Source organism: Papio anubis, chromosome 9, assembly GCF_008728515.1.
Source record: "Papio anubis isolate 15944 chromosome 9, Panubis1.0, whole genome shotgun sequence".
NCBI classification, from domain to species: Eukaryota; Metazoa; Chordata; class Mammalia; order Primates; family Cercopithecidae; genus Papio; species Papio anubis.
Genome location: NC_044984.1, coordinates 29,619,758 through 29,646,294, shown reverse-complemented (window position 1 = coordinate 29,646,294; position 26,537 = coordinate 29,619,758). Strand labels below are relative to the sequence as shown.

At 37.1% G+C, this 26,537-nt stretch overlaps 1 protein-coding gene and 1 long non-coding RNA gene across 25 annotated transcripts in view; one reads left to right on the top strand and one right to left on the bottom strand.

Annotated features, from left to right (window-relative positions):
- The window catches only part of CAPRIN2 (caprin family member 2), a 46,017-nt gene extending 22,323 nt beyond the window's left edge, over positions 1 to 23,694 (top strand). For 5 of the 23 annotated variants that reach the window (XM_017945767.3, XM_031650385.1, XM_031650380.1 and 2 more), the window contains 13 exons: positions 1,185 to 1,352; positions 2,407 to 2,450; positions 3,308 to 3,985; positions 6,517 to 6,639; positions 8,149 to 8,230; positions 9,288 to 9,343; positions 11,681 to 11,785; positions 13,367 to 13,513; positions 16,556 to 16,724; positions 18,103 to 18,288; positions 19,359 to 19,459; positions 21,612 to 21,675; positions 22,774 to 23,694. In XM_017945767.3, coding sequence (XP_017801256.1) covers positions 1,185 to 1,352; positions 2,407 to 2,450; positions 3,308 to 3,985; positions 6,517 to 6,639; positions 8,149 to 8,230; positions 9,288 to 9,343; positions 11,681 to 11,785; positions 13,367 to 13,513; positions 16,556 to 16,724; positions 18,103 to 18,288; positions 19,359 to 19,459; positions 21,612 to 21,675; positions 22,774 to 23,342 — 2,492 coding nt within the window. In that variant the 3' untranslated portion in view covers positions 23,343 to 23,694. Of the gene's footprint in view, positions 1 to 1,184; positions 1,353 to 2,406; positions 2,451 to 3,307; positions 3,986 to 6,516; positions 6,640 to 8,148; positions 8,231 to 9,287; positions 9,344 to 11,680; positions 11,786 to 13,366; positions 13,514 to 16,555; positions 16,725 to 18,102; positions 18,289 to 19,358; positions 19,460 to 21,455; positions 21,500 to 21,611; positions 21,676 to 22,729 lie in introns of all 23 variants that reach the window. The other 18 variants (XM_031650401.1, XM_031650382.1, XM_031650390.1 and 15 more) reach the window with 16 other exon arrangements.
- LOC103875700 lies at positions 377 to 18,829 on the bottom strand. 2 transcript variants are annotated; one of them, XR_001892612.3, is made up of 4 exons: positions 18,510 to 18,829; positions 16,413 to 16,453; positions 8,648 to 8,781; positions 377 to 622 (listed from the first exon to the last, which is right to left on the bottom strand). It is a non-coding gene; the product is annotated as an uncharacterized LOC103875700 (long non-coding RNA). The 2 variants fall into 2 exon arrangements; XR_004176033.1 differs by lacking the exon at positions 16,413 to 16,453.
- Positions 23,695 to 26,537: the final 2,843 nt, after the last annotated feature.

Below are 26,537 nucleotides of genomic sequence, written 5' to 3'. Positions count from 1 at the left end.
ATAAAAAAGGGACAGAACTATTGATACATGTAACAACATGGATGAATCTCAAAATAATTATGCTGAGTGAAAGAAGCCAGACATAAAATGAGTGCATATTGTATGATTTCACTTATATGAAATTCTAGAAAAGACATAATGGAATGATAGCGGGTTATTGGTTTTCAGGGGGTCAGGGGAGGAGATTAATTGCAAAAGGGGTAGTAAGGAACTTCTTGGGTTGATGAAAGTCCTCTGTATCATGATTCTGGTGGTAACACAACTAAATATCTGTTAAAACTGTACAGTTAAGATAGGATAATTTTGCCTGTAAATTATATCTGAAAGCTGATTTTTTTTTTTAAAGACAAAATCTATGTCATAGTACTCCTATGAAAGGAATAATATACTCAAATGAAGTACGGAAACTCTGCTTAGTTTGGGATTATGTTTTTAATGGATATTCAAATAAAATGACTTTAGACCTATTTGTAGTGTAGTGACTTCAGCATCATTTTAAGGTTTTTCTTGATCATCAAATGGTCAGGTGGTAGGAATGACAAACAGCGTAACTCGAGTAAAATCTTCATGATGGAATTTTGTAGTTTAAAAATACTTCAGAGTTTGTACAAGATAGGGTTTTCTAAAATAGATGAATAATATTAGTAATCTAATAGAGATTGTCCAACATAGGACTTTCTAACCCAACCTAATAGATAGATTTTGAGGAACTGACTTTTACTTCTCTAAAGCCTTAATTATTTGGGGAAGATAGAGTGGTTGCTAGTTGTGATGTCTTGGGAGCAGATAGGAAAAATGATTTATTTCTCATCTCAGAGAATAGATGTATGCTTTTGTGACATATTTGATTAGGGTCTCTGATTTTTAGTCATTTTTCAAATGGTGGAAATGGAGGTCCAGAGAAACTAAAGTGACTTGCTGAACTTTTGAGATTCTGATCTTGTTAAAATTCGTATTGATTCAGCATAAAATAAAGATGGACTGCATATTTACTTTTCACGGTACTGATAAGTTCTCCAGTCAGTACCATGAAAATGTAAACGGTTGTAAACTATTGTAACGATGTATTGTGTACATCAATGTAAACTATTGTAACGATGTACTACAACTAGGATAAAATTAGGATTTCCCAGTAATTTTCAGTGAGGTCATGTGACAACTAAGTCTTAATCACTCTTTCTTAGACAAACACTTGAAAGATCTACTGTCTAAATTGCTGAACTCAGGCTATTTTGAAAGTATCCCAGTTCCCAAAAATGCCAAGGAAAAGGAAGTACCACTGGAGGATGAAATGCTAATACAATCAGAGAAAAAAACACAATTATCGAAGACTGAATCTGTCAAAGAGTCAGGTTTGTTGTGACCTCTGAAAATCCTTATAGTGGTTGCATTTTTTAATACCCCAAATGAGTCACATATTGTACAATGATTGCCTTATTTTAATTTGTAAGGTTCTACATGCATGGAAATCTTTACTTACTGCAGGATAAACCTAGGTTTATAAAACATCTGTAGGCTTTATCACCATGATTTACAGAGTGAACCTTATTAGAAATATTAGTTTGTACTTTGTCCCAAAAGAATACATTGGTTAAAAGGAGGCATTTATGGAATTTCAGTAAACTTCTCTGTTAAACTACTAGTGGGATAATTCTGTTTAAAATTGTTTACAGTGAAAGTTATGGTAGAATCCAATACTGTAGTAGAATGAGGATGTAATTAACCTAAGGTTGAAATATCGATTCAGGGGAAAAAAGTGCTAAAGTCAGTAAAGAAAATATACTTTTAAAATTACCATTTGCCTGGGGAATAAAATATTTTGAGCAAATGGCACTTTTGCTTTTGTTTACCAAACTTGGATTTATTAACTATCTCTTCTAAGGAGGTAGTCCAGGCAGGGTTCTGGTAGCCATAAGCAAGAGTCAAACCATTTTCCATGTTTATTTCCCCTTAGTTCTTAATACAAAGTCCAGTGCTTAAGTATCTCCACTCTCTTACCCCTCCTAACCTTAAGCTGGCTTGTAAGAGGTTTTTAAGGGCTCTATTTCAAGCTGAGATGACCAATTTTTACCCCATGGGACATGAGCTATAATGCTAACTTGAAAAAACTGTGTTTTAGGGTAAGAGGAAATAGTCTTATTTTCAATCAGATATCAGTTTGAAACTGAAACTTGACTTTTGTGAAGTGTCTTACATAAGGAGAGCTACTAGTTTGAACTAGCCTCAGACCACATGCTTTGGACTAACAAGCAATAGAATTCCTCTTGCCATCAATATACTTGATTGTATTGCCCTTTTTCTGTTATGAGTCTTCTGAAATATGTTTCTAGAATGAATTATAGTTGTAATCTGTCTAAAAACTTATAGTTCCCGTAGTGTTTATTTGAATTCTTTTTATCATCCCAGAGTCTCTAATGGAATTTGCCCAGCCAGAGATACAACCACAAGAGGTAAGATACTGAAGGACAATTTGCTGATGTTGATTTTTCAGCCTTTTGTATAGGGTTGTGGTTGGAAGCTAAGGCTCTAGAGCCAGACTGCCCGAGCTTGAACCCTGGTTCTGCAGTTTACTAGCTTAGGGACTTTGGGCAAGAAGTCTGGTCCAGCTGTGTCTGTTATTCCTCATATGTAAAATAGGGATAATGATAATGACTAATTCATGGGGTTGACCTGGCACACTGACTGCCCAAGTGTTAGCTATTTTTGGCTCCTGTGTTAGAGGAACTTTAAGATGCACAGGACTTTGCCGTCTCCAGAATTTACTCACATTGGTAGCAGAAAAGGGTATTTATTCTCTTTCTGAAGTGACATTGAAATTCATGGGAAGCTGAAAAGAACAGGAGATTCAAAAACAGTGTAATTGATATATAGGGGAAATAAAGAAAACACTGGTAGCTTAGGAAATGTAAGGTTTAAGGTTACATAATTTAACTCTGAAGTTGAACTATCCTCTGCCTTTTAATGTTTGAGGGAGTCACCTCGGGAGAAGGGTCCTAAGGCTGGCAAAGGCAGAACAGCCTTGGTAGAAGAGTCCGAATCAAGCAATTGTTGCCAGTCTTAGGCAAGTCAAACAAAAATTGCTACTTTTGAAGTAGCGAAGTCTGTATTTCTGTTAATTGAGGAAAAAAGAATGGACAGAAAAGTAGGAAAGAGAAGTAGGAAAGTCTTTTCAAGTAGAATAAGGACAGAAATTTCATATTAGTGCAACAACTTAGATCAGTGGACATAGCAATACTAATAGAGTTGAATATTCGCTTCAAGGTCTTCTATGAATTTTGTGACTTAAGTGCATTGTTTCTCTATCTAGTTTCTTAACAGACGCTATATGACAGAAGTAGATTATTCAAACAAACAAGGCGAGGAGCAACCTTGGGAAGCAGATTATGCTAGAAAACCAAATCTCCCAAAACGTTGGGATATGCTTACTGAACCAGATGGTCAAGAGAAGAAACAGGAATCCTTTAAGTCCTGGGAATCTCCTGGTAAGCACCAGGAGGTATCCAAGCCTGCAGTTTCCTTAGAACAGAGGAAACAAGACACCTCAAAACTCAGGTCTACTCTGCCAGAAGAGCAGAAGAAGCAGGAGATCTCCAAATCCAAGCCATCTCCTAGCCAGTGGAAGCAAGAAACACCTAAATCCAAAGCAGGATATGTTCAAGAGGAACAAAAGAAGCAGGAGACACCAAAGCTGTGGCCAGCTCAGCTGCAGAAAGAACAAGATCCAAAGAAGCAAACTCCAAAGTCTTGGACACCTTCCGTGCAGAGTGAACAGAACACCACCAAGTCATGGACCACTCCCATGTGTGAAGAACAGGATTCAAAACAGCCAGAGACTCCAAAATCCTGGGAAAACAATGTTGAGAGTCAAAAACACTCTTTAACATCACAGTCACAGATTTCTCCAAAGTCCTGGGGAGTAGCTACAGCAAGCCTCATACCAAATGACCAGCTCCTGCCCAGGAAGTTTAACACAGAACCCAAAGATGTGAGTTGATCTGTATCATTCTGCTTCTGTCAGTGTAGGCATAAATAAGGTGTTGCGGTAATGACTTTTTAGTTCTCTCTCTCTTTTTTTTTTTTCCGAGATGGAGAATCACTCTGTCACCCCGACTGGAGTGCAGTGGCACAACCTCCGCCTCCCGAGTTCAGGCAATTCTCCTGTCTCAGCCTCCTGAGTAGCTGGGACTACAGATGCAGGCCACCATGCCTGGCTAATTTTTTGTATTTTTAGTAGAGACGGGGTTTCACCTCGTTAGCCAGGATGGCCTGTATCTCCTGATCTCGTGATCCACCCACTTCACCCTCCCAAAGTGCTTGAGATTACAGGCGTGAGCTACTGCGCCCGGCCTTAGTTCTCTTCAAAACCCATGTGAAGTTAATGTATGAAATATTTCACCCTCTTTAGTGGGTAGATTTATTATTTTCCCTTGAAAACTGGTAGTTAATCTAGTCTGTCTTTGAGCCTAATCTGAGATGAAATTTCTGCAATTATAAAATGTTGTTTTAATGCCAAAATTTTAACAACATAACATGATATGAAAATAGTAGATAGTTTAGACAAGACCATAGTGTGAACAAGTGAGTAATGTAAATGCTTGTCACAGGATGGGAGATACTGTATTTCATTTGTTGTCATTTACCTGCTATATGAGTAACTTTTTCTGACAAATTATATTTTTCTATATTCTCTTGCTTCTCTTCTGCTCCTTTATGGTCACTCAGTTTAGCCCAGGTCTTTATGAAGGTGGTTTATAAAGACCTAGGGTGGTTGCAGATACTTCAGGATTGGGGGAAGGATTTGAATTAGTTCTCTATTTCCATTTCAAAAATGAGAATTTTTCCAAAGATAGGAAGAGTGTTGGCATTAAATATTTTGTAGTTAGGTTTTGGAGTACAAGATTCAGTTAAAATATAAGGCCACATTCTTTTAAGCATAAATAACCTATTTCAGGTAGATAAAACTTACATTGAATAATTCTTGGGTACAGTACTATGTTAGGGTTGCCTTTTATTGTAAATTACTTATTTACTACTATTTATAACGTAAACTTGTTACCACGTCATTTGCTGAGATGTATGAACTTGTGCTTCCACTGATCTCTTATCTCTGTGGAGTAGTCTTCCTTGCACTTTTTTGCCATTTTAGCTAAAGGCTTTCTGATAAACCATTGGCCCTCTAATAATGTGAAAAACATTTTGCTTGGGGAAAGCAAAGCATTGCATTTTATAAGTAAATTACCCTTGGCTTAATTCTGCTATGGAAACAAAATTTTAGAGTTATGTGGCTGTTTTGCTCTCCTTTCTCCTTTCAAGTTGCTAATATTAATTTTAGCTTCTTCCTGACCCTGCGGAAGATTAGCAGCTTTATTAACCAAATGTCACACAACCGTAACTGTAATATAACTATTTTGAAAAACATATTTTAAAACCCAATTTAATATCTCAATAAAGCTGCTTTTAAAAACGTGGTTTAAAATTCCAGTAGGTATAGCAATGCAGAACCTTTATCATACCAGAATATTATCATGCTATTTGATGAATTGCATTTAAAATCAGGGTTGCGTATTTGGAAAGGTCAAAACATATTTAATTTGCTTTTGTGGCACAGATAGCATTATATTGAAGTTGCAGGGTTTTTCATTTACTGAGAGGAGAGGATACTTCTATGTGTAATATAGTATTTTTCTGTCTGTCTTGGAATCTGAGCTGTCTAGAATATTGACTAAGTACAGTCAAATGCAGAATAGAGTTCAAAGCCAAAAGACTAGATAACATGAAATTAATCACTAATGTTCATACCTTTCTCCTAAAAGAGTCTCATATGTATTCACTTATGGTCTCTTAACTCTATATCTGGTACCTTTGACAAACTTAGCTGTGTATCTTCTTTGAGAATTAGAAGGTGGAGAAGAGGAGTTAGTGGAGACTGGCATGTTGACAGCTTTAAAAAGTAACTGTAAATTGGTCTAATTCAGGATGTGTAGCAATTTTAAGCAATTTAGGATGAATATCAGTAGCCCCCAAGAGGGTACTTACTTTATAACAAAATATAGTGTATCCCCCTCAATTTTAGGGTATGTGTATGTATGTATTTATATATGTATTTACATTTTGATTTCTGAAATCAGATACATCTTAAAAATGGGATGTATATTTAATGTGGTAGTAGTAATTTTTGCCCTGGAAAAAAAAAATCATTGGTATGTCTCATAGTCATTGGTGTGTTATACTAGAGGACATGTGGTAACTCGTGTCCATGATGAAAACACTCGTAACAAGGAGGTTCTGCTGGATCTTAATTTTGTGTTTTAGAAAGAGTTCCATGAAAATTGTGAAGGGGAAAAATCTGTTTAAAGTTTGCTTATTTAGAAACAGTATTTATGAGAAAATTCTTTATCTGTGATAAATGAACATTGCTGTTTTTTCTTTTCCTTTAAGATGTAGTGATAAGCTGTTTCCTAGACTAGGCTTTTGAGTTTGAATTTCACTCTTACACATTATGGGTTTATCTTGTAGGTGCCTAAGCCTATGCATCAGCCTGTAGGTTCTTCCTCTACCCTTCCGAAGGATCCAGTATTGAGGAAAGAAAAACTGCAGGATCTGATGACCCAGATTCAAGGAACTTGTAACTTTATGCAAGTATGAGTCATTTACAAAATCTTAAATGATATTCATGGGGATTCTAATTGGAAATATTACAGTGAAATTATTGTTAAGAGCATTGATTATTCTGTCAAGTCCTGGCTCTGCTGCCTCCTAGCTCTCCTAGCCTGGAGTTTAGGCAAATTACTTGATTCTGCCTCAGTTTCTTTGTTTGAAAAATGAGGATTATTGTTCCTACTTCCTAAGTTTGTTAGAACAAAAAAAAATGAAGTAAGCATGTGAAAAGCTTAACTTGCACAAGTATCATTACTGCTATAGATCATCAGTACTGAGAACTGTGAGAACCTACTCTATGCTTGGTATTGTTAGGTACCATTGTAGTATAGATATAGAAAATAAGACATTCATTGCCTTCAAGGAATTTATATTCCAGTTGTAGAAGATTGTAAATTTATGTTAAATCAACAGTTAAATGATAAATTGTGTTATACAATATATTTATGTTGTGAGAAACACAGAATTTGAGAATAGTGTGAGATTACTGAGGGCTAAAGTAGTCAAATAAGTATTTTTGCTTAGTAAAAGATCCTGAGCTTTGAATATAGACATGGGTTTAAATTCTGTTACTTACCAGCTGTTTAACTGACCTCCAACACTTATTTGCAAAATGTAGGAATTGCCTATACCATCAGATTACTTGAAGATGAAAGAACTAAAATGCTCCCTGCAAATGTGTAGCTTAAGTGTGCAAAATACTGGAAACTTTTCTGGGAGAACCGAGATAGGCAGAAGAGAGTGATTTCTCATCATGGAAGTGTTTTAACAGCATGAGCTAGTAAATGGTTGAGATAAATAGGTGCCCTTTGGTTGGGTGTAATAAAAATGGGGGTTCTGATTAGACTAGGATTGATGGCTATGTGTAGGACCTTAGTAAGGTCAAGAATTTCTTTTCCAACTTAGTCCTTAGATTTACTGTTGTAGTTTTTTTGTTTTGTTTTGTTTTGTTTAAAGACAGGGTCTCACTCTGCTGGCCGAGGTTGGGGTGCAGTGGTGTGATCAAAGCTCATTGCAGCCTCGAACTCCTGGGCTCAAGCGATCCTCTTGTCTCAGCCTCCTGAGCATCTGGGACTACAGGCACATACCACCATGCCTAGCTAATTCTTTAAAAAATTTTTAGTAGCAGCAAGGTCTTGCTTTGTGCCCATGCTGGTCTCAAACTCCTGAGCTCAAGCGATCCTCCTACCTAAGCCTCCCAAAGTGCTGGGGTTGCAGGTGTGAGCCACTGTGCACAGCCTACTCTTGTGGGTTTAGCACTCTACACAGCCTTAAGGTATGGCAGTTACTTTAGATTTTAATTTTAATTCTTAATTTCTTTTTCTATGGAGAATATTTTTGGCATCTTGAGATAGTGATTAGCTAGATGCCTATAGCTTTAGCTAGATATCTGTAGCTAATAGACTATAGGCAGCATCATGAATAATTTAGTGGTAATAGCTTTTAAATGAGTAATCTCTGTTTCTACTCTATTTAAAATTGTATCTTTAGGAGTCTGTTCTGGACTTTGACAAACCTTCAAGTGCAATTCCATCGTCACAACCGCCTTCAGCTACTCCAGGTAGCCCCGTAGGTATGTAATCATTCTAAAGACTTGGAGCAAACGTCTTGAGCTAACAGCTGTTTGTTGTTGTTGTTGTTGTCTTTTCAAATGATTTTATTTTAGATGTCCTAATATGTTGGTGTATTAATTTATTCTAACTGTATACATCTGTTACCAGTTATACGTGGGTAAATTACCGTTAGGACATTAGTGTACTTAACTGGCTTGTTTTCACTTTTTGGAGAAAGGCTCTGGATGGGTGAATGGAAATACTCAATAGCTGTTTTTGTAATTTATGTTGTTGTTGGAGTGAATTCTGACCAGAACTTGCTTGACTCCTTTGGACTCTAAATCTAGTGTTGAGGCTTTTAGGTTTTAACTACGGGTGCGATTACCACAATGAAGTGTAGAACAGTGATTAACACAGTAACTAACAAAGGAGCCTACATTAGAATCTGGCCCGATGCTTCAAAGCTTAGGCTTTTCGCTCCACATTTGTTTCTCTCCAGAGAGGAGTGACATAAAGCTAGTTCAGCTGTAGTGAGCAGTATACACCAGCTTGAAGATTGATGCAGCAATTCCTGGGTGAAGTAAGAGTAAATAGAGAGTAATTAATAAAAGTGATGGATATTAACAAGAAGAAACAAACTATATAATTGAAAAGTATATTAATATATATAATCAGAAAAAAACTGAACAGATGATCCAGATAAGATTGACTTTGAGATTTGTGAAACTTAAGTTTATCAGTTAATTACTATGCATGGTAGCTCGGGTCTTATCTTCCAGGTCACTATTATCAGTTATTTTTTAATGTCTTAGTTCTTTTCTTTTGGAAGTCTTGAAATGCTATTTTTGCCCATTTAACCTTAAAACATCACTCTGTGTCACCGATGGAACTAGTATTTTCTATTCTTCTACAGTTCTCTCTCTTTAAAACTCTAATAGAAAGTGCATAATGAACTTGAAACCTAGTCCTTCCAGCTAATGCCTTTTTTTGTGAAGTGTAAGCTTTAGTTTCCTCCTAGTTGATACGCATAAGCTTTTGTCTTCCCTCAATAGTTACTGTTTGTTTTACTCCTTGCAGCATCTAAAGAACAAAATCTGTCCAGTCAAAGTGATTTTCTTCAAGAGCCATTACAGGTAACTTTCCAAATTAATCTTTTATTCTTTGTTACTCAAGGAAGAAGCTCTTGCTTTGGAAAGAATAATCAGACTTACTGATTCTAATGTACCTAATGAAATTACTAAAAGTATTCTAAGCATTATCTAGTTTAGTAGATTAACTACAACTTGTCCTAAAATGATTCCCTGATGACTATGCTGAAAACATCTAATACAGGTTTGCTGACTTTAGTAAGGAGAGAGCAAGCCTGAAGAAATCAGAGGGTACCTTGTCTAAGAATATTATGTTCTCTTGAGCTACTTAAGTCATTTAGTTTATTAACATACTAAAGTATCTGAAGAAAGAAATTATTATTTAAAAAAATTTTTTTTTGTTGAGACAGAGTCTTGCTCTGTCACCCAGACTGGAGTGCAGTGGCATGATCTCAGCTCACTGCTACTTCTGCCTCACGGGTTCAAGCAGTTCTCTGCCTCAGCCTTCCAGGTAGCTAGGATTACAGGCGCCCACCACCACACCTGCCTAATTTTTTTGTATTTTTAGTAGAGACGGGGTTTCACCATCTTGGCCAAGCTGGTCTTGAACTCCTGACCTCGTGATCCACGCACCTCAGCCTCCCAAAGTGCTGGGATTACAGATGTGAGCTGCTGCACCCAGCCTTAATTTTCAAACTGTATTTATTGAGCAGGGTATATTGACGTTTTTCCTACTTTCCTCCAATTCACTCACTGCTTTTACTAAAGCAGTTAAATTTTATCTGTTCCAGCTGTTTAGGGTTCTCCATAAGGCTTTCAATTGACAAATAAATTTTTTGAAAAGCACTGGTCTAGTTTAGTAGTTCTCTGGTGGAGGCTGTGGGATGGCTGCATCAGAAGCCCCTGGTCACTTTAATAAGGTATACATTTCTAGATAAGACCTTAGACCTGTTAGAGCAGAATTTTCTAGGGTGTTACCTATATTTTTAAAAACTTCCTGGTTGAATCTTCATACCCATTTTTTGGAACATTAGTTTCAAACATCATGTTTATTTACCAATAACCCACCTCCAACTGGTCCACTTAAAAAGCACTAATTTGGAAGCAGGAACTGCCATCACTTCTAAATAAATACTAATATAAATGTCTTTGTTATTAAGTGAACCTTTTAACTGAAATTCAAGCCATTTTAAGATTAACTATCAAGTGGCCTAAGATGCCTTAACTTAGCATCTGTGAATCTTCCCTTAGCAACAGAGTTAGTTATTTCCCCACAACAGCCAGTTCTACTTTTCTTGGGCACTTGTCTCATTACTTTAATGACAGAGCAGAAGAAAGACCTAGTTTTAGAAACACTCTAATCTCATAATGGTTCTAATATTTTGGCCAGATCTAAGTTATGCCTATTTATTTGGGTAATATAAGATGTTCTAAAGGATTTCCAATATTTTTTTCCATAAGATCTTGAAACTTAATCCCCAGTCTCCTTCCTAAAAAGCAACATATCATAATGCCTCCTTCAAGAAGGTCACTGAAACATAATTTTTCTGTTTTGTTACCCTTCATTAGTTTCCAGTTCACCTATTTTATTACTTGGGGTCCTCAGAACCACATGGAAGCATTTAGATAAAAGGAGTGGATTCACTGAAACTTTAGACCTTGCTCTTGCCAGATTTTTATGAGTGTCTCTCTGCTATTTTTGAATACTTGTTGTGTGATAGAATTATTTCCTAGCCACTCTTTTCATTTTCTGTTGGTTACAGTTGTCACAACTTTTGTTCCTAATGTACTGTCTCCCAATTTTTATTTTACATATGCTATCAGCTTTGATTTTTCACTGGCATTTTTGGTGCCATTCTGATTTATGTAGAGCTTATTCTTTCTATTTATACTTTAGCCTGCCTCTTTAGGACACTGATAGCACTTAGCATGAAAGCATAGTTACTATGATCTCTGGCAGAGCTGTGCCTACAGTGTTAAATATGCCCAGAGCTCACCTTCCCATGGATGCTATCTACTGCAGGGCCAAGAATCAGTGAAAATGGGATGAGATGTGTAGTTTTGGTGACCAGGCCTGGAAAGGCAGTGTAGCAGGCTGCTTGTGTTTGAATCTCAGCTCTGCCACTTAATTGTAGTATGATCTTGGGCAAATTTCTTAACCTTTCTTTGTCACTGCTTCATTGTCAATAAAATGAGAATAGTACCTACCTCACAGATTATCATTAGGATTAAATATATTAACATGTGTAAAGTGTTTAGTAGAGTGCTTCTTGACACATGTGCCTGTTCAGTAAGAGTAACATATTAGGAAGGCCAGGGCCCAAGAAATATAAAGTTAACAAAATGTGCCTTTTACAATATTTTGTATTTTCCTGTGTCTAGGCTACTTCTACTCCAGTTACTTGTAGCTCAAATGCTTGCTTGGTTACTACCGATCAGGCTTCTTCTGGATCTGAAACAGAGTTTATGACCTCAGAGACTCCTGAGGTAAAAGACCAATTGTCTTAATTTCTTTTGTGTCTTAAAGAATAGCAGAACCAGTTTATCTTATGAATTACAGGCATGATTAGTTGAATGATGTACCATTTATACTTTATTAATGTATTGCTTTCTATAGATATTGTGATCTTAGAACTTATACAGGTAACTTCATTGTGGCTTTGCCATATAAATAGATTTAATATGGTATTGCCTTATCTAGTGCAATAAATGTCAATTTTTAATCTAAAAAAACGAAAAGTGTAGGTAGCATTAAGTCAAGTTTCTCACTATATTTACACTGGAGGACTATTAGGAGAAAAGTTTCTTATTTGTATAACTGAAAACTCAATAACTTTATATTTTTAATATTAGCACTTACTGAGTTGGAATGAGTTACAATCTTATTTTGGCTAACTTTGTCAAAAATATTTTGGTCAGGTGCAGTGGCTCATGCCTGCAATCCCAGCGCTTTGGGAGGCCAAGGCAGGTGGATCACTTGAGGTCAGGAGTTCAAGACCAGCCTGGCCAACATGGTGAAGCCCTGTCGCTCCTAAAAATACAAAAATTAGCTGTGCACGGTGGCGCGTGCTTCTGGTCCCAGGTACTCAGAAGGCTGAGGCCAGAGAATTGCTTGAACCTGGGAGGCGGAGTTTGCAGAGATTGTGTGCCACTGCACTTTAGCCTGGGTGACAAAGTGAGACTCTGTCTCAAAAAAAAAAAAAAAAAAAAAAAAAAGGCATTTTAACGGTATTATGTTTGTGCTTTCAATTTCAATTCTAAGTTACAGTTTTTACTAAGTTTGAGTAAATTCTTAAGATGGACATAGTAGGATGAATTTTGAGTGGTAATTTAGCAACTATCAGGTATTTTTTTGTTAACTATTATACAAGAATATGTATTCATTATAGAATATAAGAAAATATAGATAATCCTTAGTTTTTATGGTGCTGAGACTTGATCTGAATTTAAATTAACTCATTCCTCATTTTAAGAAGAGGAAGAAGTGATTGTTACCAAGTAACTCATAGTTGTCTGCCTCACAGTCTAGTTGAGATTGGTTTTTGGTATTTTTTTAAGCCTTTGAATTTATAATCTGTTATGTCAAGAACTTGTGGCTTCCTTAAGTAAGGATTACTTAAATCGGATCAGAGTTGTTTTCTGTTTTAGGTAGGTGACCTAGAAACCCACTAATAAGTCTTTAGAGAAAAATTAACACTAAACAACTAACCCAAGTTTTTTCTTAAATCCAATTCTGATGTATACATTTTGAATAATACTAGGTTCTTAACCGGAAATTACCATTTCAGGGTTTGAAAAGAATGAGGTGCATAAAAAAAGTTCAGCCCCTCATCTGTTAGACTGATTATTGGTAAGACTCTTTCACTTAGTCAGCAAGCTGTGCAAAGCAAATACTGGTATGCATCCTCAGCAACTGAGATTTGAAGTTGTAAGCAAAAGCTATTCTTTTGCATTCCTGTGTCCAAATGTCATCCTAAAGAACTTGCTGACTTATGCCAGTTTGGGTTTTAGAGTAAGTTAACTGTTATATGGCAGGTGATTGGCTGATGCTGCATTTCTCCTCCCTAGGCAGCAATTCCCCCAGGCAAGCAACCGTCTTCACTAGCTTCTCCAAATCCTCCCATGGCAAAGGGCTCTGAACAGGGCCTGCAGTCACCTCCAGCAAGTAGTAGTTCAGTAACCATTAACACAGCACCCTTTCAAGCCATGCAGACAGTGAGTATGAAACATGAATGATGATTACAGTTCATTATTCCTGTTAAAAGCCATTGTTTCTCTTACATAATTATTGGGTACTATGTGAAAAGTTTGCCTTTTGTAAAATTTATTTGAGTTCGTAGAATTATATTTGGCCAATGGCAATACTGTTGTGGTAGAAGAGTAGGAAATCCGCAGGCTCTAGAATTTTAAATGGGTGTTTTATCAGAACATTATTCCCTCTTTCAGAATTAGTAGCAGGCAAAGTCGAGGACCCATATTAAACAAACACAATGTGTGGGTGAGAAACAGAATTTCTACCAACAGCTTAATAATACTAACCATTACTAATATCAGTACTAGTGTTACTCCCTAACATCAGTAACCTGAAATACTGGACACATACTTGGGTGTTTTGTCATTGCTAAAACTTTCATTTTATTTTATCCTGATCTCAAGATGTTTTTTGGAGATTTGTTCAGATTTGTGTGGTGTTTTGAATTACGTATTTTTCTACAAATTGTAGTTAAGGCTTTTTTTAAAAAAAATAATATTACAGCTAGTTTGGTATGTTTATTCTCTAAACACAGACTAGTCTAAAACAGTTCTTCGGGGGGAAAAAAGCCTTAGTGAGCCAGTAAGTACCCTTCCTGTTGGTGCTTAGTGTCCCACTCCAAGCACTTTGATGGTGGTAGTGGGGCCAGTGGAGTAGCATGGAAAGCAGGCATCACCCGGGGAGATTGGCTGGTGAGTCCAGACAGTTGAATTCACTCACCTTATCACTTAGAATATCTTATTTCTAGACAGAATAGTTTTCTTGCTTTCACTCTTTTCCTGTCAGTTCATCCTGCACAGGATAGCCACATTGGTTTTACCTTTTCTTTTGTCTAATTAAAAGCAAGCAGTGTTCCATTACAGAATGAAATTTAGTCCTCTGATACTCAGTACCTTTTCAAGTCTGGTATACCTGCCACACTGGTCCCCTGGGCTTGCCTTATATATTCTTGTCACAATACCTTTTGCTCATGCCAATCTGTTTTATCTGCCTGTTTGAATCCTACCCAGTACACATTGGTTCTTACTCATTTATTGATTAAAGAATAGTTACAAAACCAGGCACTGTTCTTTTTTTTTTTTTTTTTTTTTTTTGAGACGGAGTCTTGCTCTGTAGCCCGGGCTGGAGTGCAGTGGCCGGATCTCAGCTCACTGCAAGCTCCGTCTCCCGGGTTTGCGCCATTCTCCTGCCTCAGCCTCCCAAGTAGCTGGGACTACAGGCGCCCGCCACCTCGCCCGGCTAGTTTTTTTGTATTTTTATTTTTATTTTTATTTTTATTTTTTTTTGAGACGGGGTCTCGCTCTGTCACCCAGGCTGGAGTGCAGTGGCCAGATCTCAGCTCACTGCAAGCTCCGCCTCCCGGGTTCACGCCATTCTCCTGCCTCAGCCTCCCGAGTAGCTGGGACTACAGGCGCCCGCCACCTCGCCCAGCTAGTTTTTTGTATTTTTTAGTAGAGACGGGGTTTCACCGGATTAGCCAGGATGGTCTCGATCTCCTGACCTTGTGATCCGCCCGTCTCGGCCTCCCAAAGTGCTGGGATTACAGGCTTGAGCCACCGCGCCCGGCCGTTTTTTTGTATTTTTAGTAGAGACGGGGTTTCACCGTGTTAGCCAGGATGGTCTCGATCTCCTGACCTCGTGATCCGCCCGTCTCGGCCTCCCAAAGTGCTGGGATTACAGGCTTGAGCCACCGCGCCCGGCCCCAGGCACTGTTCTTAATCACTGAGGTTGTAGCAGTGAAAAAAAGTAAAATATGCTCAGGAAACTTAACATTTTATTATGGAGGTAGGAGGGCTGGGGAGACAGATACCTGTATATCAGGTGCTGTGTGATGTAAGGAAAAATGGAGCAGAATCAGGGAGCTAGAGAGTCACAGAAGGACAGATCATTGCTTGCCACATGGTAAAGATCCAGTAAACAGTGAAATATTTCATTCATCTTTAGTTTTTGAAAAAAGACCCCTTTCCCTTATAGCCTTTATTCTCAGGAAGCATTATTATGATAGCATAGTAGCAGGAAGATTAACTTTTGCTCTTAGGTGTAAATTCTGTCAGGAATCAAGTAGGAGTGTTTTTTTGTTGTGTTTTTTACTGTGGTAAAATATGTGTAACAGAATTTACCATTTTAACCTTTTTAAAGTATACAATTCAGTGGTATTATAATAGTACATTCATAATGTGCAATCATCATCACCACTTTTAGAACTTTGTCATTATTCCAAACAGAAACTCAGTATCCATTAAACAATAACTTCTATTTGTAACCCCCTCCACAGCTCTGCTAATCTCTATTCTACTTCGTTTCTATGAATTTACCTATTCTACCTCATATAAGTGGTATCCTACAACATTTTTCCTCTTGTATCTGGCTTACTGCACTTTGCAGAATGTTTTCAGAGTTCATTCACGTTATAGAGTGTATCAGAATTTCATTTTTATATGGCTGAATAATCCATTTTATGTATGTACTTCATTTCGCTTATTCATTCATCTGTTGGGAAGTTGAGTTGTTTGTACCTTTTGGCTATTCTGAATAATGCTGCTATGAACATAGGTGTATAAATACCTGTTTGAGTCCTGCTTTCAATTATTTGGGGTATATACCTAGAGATGGAATTAGTGGATCATATGTTAATTCTATACTTTTTGAGGAGGCAGCATACTGTTTTCCACAGGGTGGCTGCGCCATTTTGCATTCCCACTGGCAATGCATGAGGGTTCCAGTTCCTCTGCATCCTTGCCAACGCTTCTTTTCTGTCCTTTTGATAATAGCCCTCCTAATGGGTATAAAATTTGTATTGCATTATGGTTTGGATTTATATTTCCCTAATGATGATGAGCATGTTTTCATGTGCTTATTTACCATTTATCTTCTTTGGAGAGATGTCTATTCAAGTCCTTTGCCTGCAAAATAGAAGTTTTTGAATGTACGATTTTTCTGGATACCACCCTTAAGAATTTTCTTTGAAAATTCCCAAATGACTCAGCGTGTCCTTGTCTTTTAAGGTATTTAATGTTAATGCACCTCTGCCTCCACGGAAAGAACAAGAAATAAAAGAATCCTCTTATTCACCTGGCTACAATCAAAGTTTTACCACAGCAAGTACACAAACACCACCCCAGTGCCAACTGCCATCTATACATGTAGAACAAACTGTCCATTCTCAAGAGACTGGTAAGATCTTTGCATATGATATTTGGAAGACTTAGATGGACCGCCAATTGAATGGAAAGCAAGTCTAGCAAGTCTGTAGTGACACTTTAGAAGTATTTTCCTGACTAGTAAGCATTATTTCTTCACATGTTCCTCCAGTGTTGAGAAAAACCTAATGCCCTTTCCTGTGTTGAGTTTACCTATTAATTTTAATTTTTGTAGAGATAGAACTTAGAAGACTGATTTAACCTTGAAGTGGGTTTGTATTTTCAAATCTATTTGCTTTGATTACCACAGACAGTGATTGAGGTAGATGGGCACTATCTGGCTGCTTATATGAAGGTTTTGAAACCATTCTGTTAACCCTTTTAACACAGATGGTTATCTGTCCTTTTCTTTTTATCTTATAACAAAAGATTGAAGACTGTGAAGATATGACTTAGTATGCTCATTGTACAGTTTGCTTAGAGATGGGAGGCTATTTTGATCTTTCATGCTGTTCTAAATCATGAATAGATAACTTTGTACTCATTTCTTAGTTTAAATTTAAGAAGCACTTGTAGATTTTTCATATTGGTATTTCAGATCCCTATTGAGTTTTTTAACTGAAGTCGGAGCAAATGAATTGAGCATTCTGAGTACTTGGCTAATCAAGTGATGAAGAGGTAGTAATATAAATTCTGGGACCTAGGCACAGATGACCCAATTCTCTTCTCCCCTCTACTGTTAAAAGACAGGGCAGGTGACTTATGTAAATGATATTTTTGTCATGTGCCTTCTCAGATACAGTATTAATTAGAATCCATTTTCTTTTACTCCCTCATCTGGAGTATTTAGCCTGCTTTTTAAAAATTGTCATAAAATATACATAACATAAAAATTACCATTTTAATCATTTTTAACTATATAGATATTCTGTGGCATTAAGTACAACCAAATTGTTGTGTAATTATTACCACTGTCCACCTCCAGAACTTTTCATCTTCCCCCAGCTGAAACTTTGTAATCATTTAATACTAACTCCTCCTCCTCCTCTCCCCCCAGCCCCTGGCAACCACCATTCTACTTTCTGATTCTGAAAATGACTGCTCTAGGTACCTCATATAAGTGGTATACAATATTTGTGCTTTTGAAACTAGCTTATTTTACTTGGCATGTCTTAAGGGTTCATTCGTGTTGTAGCATGGGTCAAAATTTTCTTCCTTTTTTAGGCTGAATAATATTCCATTATATATGAATTATGTATTTGAATCATGTAGATGAACTGTATATATGAATATATATCTCCTATTTGTTTTTAAAGGGAGCAAATTGTATTAATGATTTTGATAGATACTGGCTTTTAAGTATAAAGATTATTACCATTTAACTCTTGGACTCCAAAACCGTTTTTCTTAAGCAGCAAATTATCATCCTGATGGAACTATTCAAGTAAGCAATGGTAGCCTTGCCTTTTACCCAGCACAGACGAATGTATTTCCCAGACCTACTCAGCCATTTGTCAATAGCCGGGGATCTGTTAGAGGATGTACTCGTGGTGGGAGATTAATAACCAATTCCTATCGGTCCCCTGGTGGTTATAAAGGTATGCCCTGAATAAAATTTAATTATACTGAATTATTTTGTCTGTGTGTTTACTTGACTCAAACCATTTTTACCTAACCTTGCTTTTACCTAACCTTTTGTCATTTATAATGTAGTAGAGAATTTCCTGTTTGTGAATAATAAAGTATTTTTAATATACCTATTCTCCATAACAGAGGAACTAATTTTCTGTATGAAAAGCAGATTGATTTTGTGACTTACTGAAGTGGAAGGTTTCACCGTATTGTTTTACAGAGGATGAATTTTCATATTTGAGTGATGTTTTTCTTCTGTTGACTTAATTCTGCTAAAAGTGTATCATATTTACAAAATGCCCATTATCTAGTTATTTGTTAGATTATGTCACAAAGAATATAGAATTTGAGACTATAATAATGGTATTCTCTTAAACTTTTGTTATGGTTCCAAGTATCCTAGTCACTACTTATTATTTACAAAATACTCTAGACAGGCTGGGTGCAGTGGCTCACGCCTGTCATCCCATGACTTTGGGATGCCGAGGTAGGAGGATCATTGAGGCCAGGAGTTTGCGACCAGCCTGGGCAACATAGTGAGACCCCGTCTCTACAAAGAATTTTTAAAAATTAGCTGGGCATGGTGATGTGCACTTATAGTCCCAGCTACTTGGGAGGCTGAACTGGAAAGAATGCTTGAGTCCAAGAGTTTGAGGTTACGGTGAGCTGTGATCTCACTACTATGCTCCAGCCTGAGTAACAGAGCGAGGCACTGCCTATAAAAAAGCAAACAACAAGAAAATAACCTTTGACAGAGGCCCTGAGTAGCTAACTGCCCTACCACCATGCTTTCCCAACCCCAACCAGCATTTTAGCAGTAGTAAATTTATAAACCTGGCTTATTTGAAGACATCATTGTTCTATAAATGTATGTTTTACTGTGGAAGCAATATTAGTAGAGTTTGCTTAAAGAGGGCATAATTCTAATGGTGGCATAATACAATCAATTTAACTTTTAAAGCAATATAGAATTAGACTGTTTAAAAGTTTAATATGATTTTGTACATAATCTTATGTAAGTGTGTTTATTTATTAGGTTTTGATACTTACAGAGGACTTCCTTCAATTTCCAATGGAAATTATAGCCAGCTGCAGTTCCAAGCTAGAGAGTATTCTGGATCACCTTATTCCCAAAGGGTAAGTAAGAATAGTTGTCATAGTTGAATAATGGTACAGTTGTTGATGTTAAGCTGGTGATTGAAGTATATAGCAGAGTCATAATTTGTTTTCTAAAAATGCACTCTTAGTTTTAAAACTACTTGTAAGTCCTATGGAGAAGAGTTGAGTTGGAAGCTTTTTCCAATTACTCAAGAAAGATAAATCATAACTGCTTGTTATGTGGAACTTAGAAGGTGTTAAGGACATTATTAATCATGTTGTTTGCATTAACTCATTTGCTCTTCCACCTTACAGGAGAAACTGGTTCAGAGGTTAAATAACTTATCTAAGGTCACTCATCAAGGAAATGGTAAACTAAGATTAGAACGTGACTTTCTTCCTCCAGAGCCCATGATTTTAACTTTACTACATTGCCTTTGACTTAACTTGCCTAAATAGCAAATGTAGCAAAGCCCTTTTTCGTAAGATTTTTGTTGTTGTTTATTCTTATTTGAAGAACCCAGCATATTTTCTTTACTACATATGATAAAAGACTCATAAGAGTATGTTAGAAATTCCACTTTAACAAACCTTGGGAACTTACAGATTTGAATCTATAATACATCAGCATATTCAGTTTTGAAGTTTTACAAGCCTTTGAGTATGTGTATGGTATCATACTGAGTTCTGTTGGTAATATATAAAATACCTATCCTTGGAGTTTACAGTTACATGGGGTAGGATGGATGTCCACACAGAGGCAGTATTGAAAAGGGTGAAGGCCGGGCGTGGTGACTCACGCCTGTAATCCCAGCACTTTGGGAAGCCGAGGCGGGTGGATCCCTTGAGGTCAGGAGTTTGAGACCAGCCTGACCAACATGGTGAAACCCCCTCTCTACTAAAAATACAAAATTAGCCGGACATGGTGGCACACACCTGTAATCCCAGCTACTTGAGAGGCTGAGGCAGGAGAATTGCTTGAACCTGGGAGGTAGAGGTGGTAGTAAGCAGAGATAGCGCCATTGCACTCCTCCCTGGGCAAGAAGAGCGAGACTCCATCTCAAAAAAAAAAGAGTGAAAAACACCTTGGAATCTAAATGCCTTGGGTCTGACCCCTCATTTATCACTTCTTTTGCCACGTGACCTTAGATATGTTAGTGAAACTTTTTGAGCTCTAGTTCCTCATCTGTTAGTTTTTCATCTAACACTGAGGGGTAGTGAGGTTTTCTCCATGAGATATTCTGAGAATTAAATGAACTAAAGCACCTAAGTGCTTAGCACTACAGAGCCAGGTGTGTATATCAGTCATACAAATACTAGATGTTATTACGTGATCCTCATGGAATGTATGTGAGGGGAGGATGTTGATTAATATAGACTTAAGTAAAAGAATGGTCTCTTCTTAATACCACTATTACAGTATTTTGTGTGCTCTTTTACATTTCTTCCTGAGGAACAAGAAATTGATAATGCTAGTTGCTATTGCAGAGAGGGGACTGGGAGTATGGAGTAAGAGGCTTTATTACTTTTATTGTATACCTTCTTGTCCTGTTTCAATTTTTTATTGCATATAATAATTACACCACTAATTATTCTTTTCATGAGTTGTATGAAGTTTGGCTTCCTTCATACTTGAGTTTGTTTGAAGTACTGCCCCTGGAACATTTTTTCTTAATATATTGGATTATATTTCTAGGCATTAAATATATTTATACAATATACTTTTTTATCAATTTCTTTAAAAAAAATTCCCAAATCCCAACATAGTTGGTATTAGCCTTCCCAGTTTGGTGTATAAATAGAGCAAGGTTGAGAAAAATCTGTGTTCTTGCTTTATGATGCCCTTTTATACTGAGATGAGGGACAGAGGACCATGCCACATGTAAAACTTTATCTCATTACTCAGCATTGTATCTTTTACATAGTATTCTCCAAGTGCTTTATTGTTTTTCGTGTATTAACAGATCTAATTGGTCAGATTAATTAACAGATGAAGCAAGTAATGCCACTGTTGCCCTTGCTTTGTTTTTCTTAGTGTTTGGAAACATCTGAGCCTCTTTGGTTGCTGGGGAAGGCCAGGTAAAGAACTAAAGGGACAATATTACAGATTTGCCAGCCAGTAGTCCTGTGTAATAACCAATTGTAGTCCTGCATTTTTAATGCCAAGATAAATATTATATGTTCACTTTAGGATAATTTCCAGCAGTGTTATAAGCGAGGAGGGACATCTGGTGGTCCACGAGCAAATTCGAGAGGTAAGAGTAATTAGCTGAATAGTTTTTTTTACCCAAAACATGTCTCTAGTTCTTTCTGCATCCTCTACCAAGTTCTTCCCAAAGCGCATTGCTTTTTAGCATTTGTCTTGTTGAGGTTTTCAATTGCTTGAATGTAGTACTAAAGTACTAAGGGAGATATTAGACTACTCAGATAGGCTATGGAAACCAATTGCAAATTGAATTAAAAGGGTGGGTGTTTTTTAAAAATCTACTTGACACTAGAGCATATTTAATCTTATATATTCACTATGCTGATTTCAAATATTTTTCATATGATGATTCAGGATAGTGGTTTTTGTAATAATGGGTACTTCTACTTTAATGTCACTGCATTAATAGATTCAAATAAGCAACAATTAAGACACCGTGACTTGAAACAAAAGCAGCATACTTATAACACTTTTTAAAATGTGAAGGAACTATTGAAAGTTTGTATAAGTGAGAAAAAAAATCATCGAAGAGTAACTTTGTCACAGGAAAGCAATGTTTTCCTTCTGAAAAAAATAGCGAGTATTCAGTTTCCTTTGCCTTAGTCTGAGCAGTGTTTTTGTATGGCACTTAAAACATTAAAAGTGTATGACTTGGAAACAAAAAAAAACAAGCATTCATCATGGGACTTAGTTCCATATCAGTCTATCTCTGAATGGCTAGTAGCTAGTAGTTCTAAAAATTGGTTCTTTTATGTAGTCTCCATTTTCTTGAGACCTTCTACATTAGCTGCTTTGTAGAATGATCTCTGAGAAATTAAGAATTATGGGAGGAAGATGAAGTAAAAAGTGTTCAGACCTGAGTTTTAGACTTTGCTAAGTTATCTAGCCTTTTGGGGGCTACATTTTCTTAATCTTTAAAAAGGATCAATTAGACAAGATTATCTTGGACCTTTCTGGCTTTAGAAGAGTATTGTAAAAACCTATTGCCAGAAAAATCTAGAAAAGTATAATCTAGCTATATATTGCTTTTGTTTTGGAATTTACTGTAAAATGTATCTTTGTCTGTTTCAGTAGCCGACTAATGTTAAATATTGTGTTCAAAGCTAACTGCTTCATTATGAGAAACTCACTGTTGCTAATAAAACAGCAGGGTGGAGTGATTCTTCTCAGGTGAGCAGCCCAGAAAGAGACAACGAAACCTTTAACAGTGGTGACTCTGGACAAGGCGACTCCCGTAGCATGACCCCTGTGGATGTGCCAGTGACAAATCCAGCAGCCACCATACTGCCAGTACACGTCTACCCCCTGCCTCAGCAGATGCGAGTTGCCTTCTCAGCAGCCAGAACCTCTAATCTGGCCCCTGGAACTTTAGACCAACCTATTGTGTTTGATCTTCTTCTGAACAACTTAGGAGAAACTTTTGATCTTCAGCTTGGTAGATTTAATTGCCCAGTGAATGGCACTTATGTTTTCATTTTTCACATGCTAAAGCTGGCAGTGAATGTGCCACTGTATGTCAACCTCATGAAGAATGAAGAGGTCTTGGTATCAGCCTATGCCAATGATGGTGCTCCAGACCATGAAACTGCTAGCAATCATGCAATTCTTCAGCTGTTCCAGGGAGACCAGATATGGTTACGTCTGCACAGGGGAGCAATTTATGGAAGTAGCTGGAAATATTCTACGTTTTCAGGCTATCTTCTTTATCAAGATTGAAAGTCAGTACAGTATTGACAGTAAAAGGATGATGTTCTAATTAGTGGGATTGAAGGAAAAGTAGTCCTTGCCTTCATGACTGGTTGGTTTAGGAAAATGTTTTTGTTCCTAGAGGAAGGAGGAGGTCCTTACTTTTTTGTTTTCCTTCCTAAGGTGAAAAATCAAGCTGAATGACAATTAGCACTAATCTGGCACTTTATAAATTGTGATGTAGCCTCGCTAGTCAAGCTGTGAATGTATATTGTTTGCACTTAATCCTTAACTGTATTAACGTTCAGCTTACTAAACTGACTGCCTCAAGTCCAGGCAAGTTACAATGCCTTGTTGTGCCTCAATAAAAAAGTTACATGCACCTTCAGTGTTCCTGTTTGATTAAACATTTAGTTGAGAGGTAAAATATCTGCTTTTTAATATTCATCACTGATAACTCTTGAATGGTTATTTCTTCATGGGCTCCTATTATTTTAAAATAAGACATATATAACAGTTCCTTCCAGGGTTACTTTTCTCTGATATTATACATGCCATTCATCAAAACATTTGATCTGTTTTCCATGGGCCAAATCATGCATTCTTCTTGAAGCTATTCTATTTTGCAGTAGGGCGTGGATTTCCTTTAGTTAGCTATCTTTTGGTAGCTACTACATGTGTAGTAATATACAATAGGAGATACACAGGAAATACTACTGGCCCACCATCAATAAGACTTACAGTTTCTAGTGGATTCTCAATTTAATTTGAGCAGGCAAAATGCTAAGACATTAAAAAGCAGAGGCTCTGTGGTCAGGCAATGCTGTGTTTCAGAGTCCTGATTTTGCCACTTAGTAGCTAATCTTAGAGAAGTTATGTTACCTCTAAGATCGATCTCTCTCTCTCTCTTTTAAATACTGTTTCTCAGATGTAAAATGTGAATGGTAGATTACCATCAGGACAGCTGTGAAGTTTAAGAATATATCTAAAAGACTTAACATAATGCCTGGCACATTACACATTTAAGAAATGCAGTAAAGTTTAGTGTTCATTCTAGCCATATGATACTTTCTCACACTTAAAGCTTGTATGTCCTCTTTAGTAATAAGTTTTTTATTTCTCAGTTTAAATAATTTTTGGCTGGGCGCGGTGGCTCACACCTGTAATCCCAGCACTTTGGGAGGCTGAGGTGGGCAGATCACCTGAGGTCAGGAGTTCAAGACCAGCCTGGCCAACATGGTGAAACCCTGTCTCTACTAAAAATACAAAAATTATCCAGGTGTGATGGCGGGCTCCTGTAATCCCAGCTACTCGGGAGGTTGAGGCAGGAGAATGTCTCGAGCCTGGGAGGGGGAGGTTGCAGTGAGCCGAGATTATGCCACTGCACTCCAGCCTGGGTGACTGAGCAAGACTCTGTCTCAAAAAAATATATCTATCTATTTTTTTTAAAGTAAGCATTTTGGTTGCATTTTCAGGACCATATTAAGGGTTGGAGAAGGGCGTTATTACACATCAACTAAAGCAAGTAATCTGCTGAGGCAGAACATAATTTGCCGGGTCTGACCCACAGACCCTGGCTGAACAACGGATGAAAAAATGTATGCTGACACAGGTATTTTGCCTGACAGCACAAATAGAGGACTTCACTGCTTGGCACCACTGACAAGGGAGTCCAGCGAGAGTGAAGCCCCGATAAGCTGGCGTTGCTTGTATTTATTTAGTACAGATTTAATGACAAAGGCTTTGAGTCAACACACTTTTGGGTAATTAGCATGCCCGCTCCCCTCCCCTGCCCACCAAGAGAGCAGTCCTGTGCGCAAATGATTAAAGGCCAGGTTCTGAGGCCTAAGTAAACTAATCTAGACCAATTCCTTTACATCCCCTTGTTATCTAACCTAATTTGTAAAGAAAATTCAGCTGTCTTCAGCCAAATTTTCTTTTGAAGCTTTTGCAAAACCTGGCCTTCCAACAAGGTTTGCTTCTTTCTATAATTTCTTCTTATAATTTCTCCCACCACCCTGTCTGAACTCCTACAATAATTGTTTTGATCCTCCTCTCTGAGGTGTTGAGTAATCTCAGGAAAATGGTATAAGAGCATTACGTTTATTACAGTTAATATTTTTGAGCTGGGTGTGGGTTCAGCAGTTACACCCTGAAGCCATGTTTATCTCTCCATGGTGTTAAATGCTAGTATAGTGTTCTCAAGATACAAGATGTGATTTGATTCAGTACCTCACAGAACTTTTTCAGCTTATGGTAGGAACTTTGTAGGGTAGGGATAATAGTATTCCAGTTAAAAAAAATTAGCTCATGGCTTTTATGTCCACAACACAACTAAAAAGCATGTAGAAAAGTGGTAATATGATTGAATGATGGAGGGGGAAACGTGATGTTTAAGAACAGCAGGTGATCAAGTTCAGTAGGGCCTTTCTGTAGCGATGATTTTCCTACTGCATTAAGGCCTTCAGCGTAGTGTTTTTCTTATATACACAATGTTTATTTAAAATATTTTGGGCAACTCTTTATATATTTTTTTAAGGTAAGTGTCCAACATCAAGAGATTCATCACTTAGGGTATCCCCCTATGATAAGAGTCATATTATAGGAGAGTATTTGAAATGTTAGTTGGCTAGGTATAAAGATAATGAACTAGACATATTTTGACTTAATGAATGGACAAGATATTTCATTCTGAAGCAGTGTAACTTTTTGAAGCTAGTTCTGGAAGCTGTAACTAAAAGATGTCTTTACAGAAAGATGTGCACATACACAGAATTTACATACATTTGTAAGAGAGAGAGTAGGAATCCAGAGATTAGATCTAAAGTCCATTTATGGACCTGGTGGAAAGAACTTCTATTTTGCTGGGAAGATCTTATTGTAGATATGGCTGACATGGAGAGACATTCTATATAATTATTCCATATAATTATCTGAATATACAAATACTTGGTTGTTTTACTAAAAGCAGAGATGAGGGAGGTAAATTAAGTTTCCTGTTGACTCGATTCTCCTCAGAGTTTTTTCTTTAAGTTTTTTAGTCCTTTATTAAGTGATGTCTCCTCCCTACATCCAAAGTTGTAAGCCGCTGACTCTTACCTCCTCTAAAATGATTTGAGTAAATGCAGGCATTTAAAGCAGGATGTTTTTTGAGGTTTGCTTACTTGTTTCCTGTACTAGTTATCTGTCAACCATCCCATTTTTGTTTACCTTTCTCAATTCCAT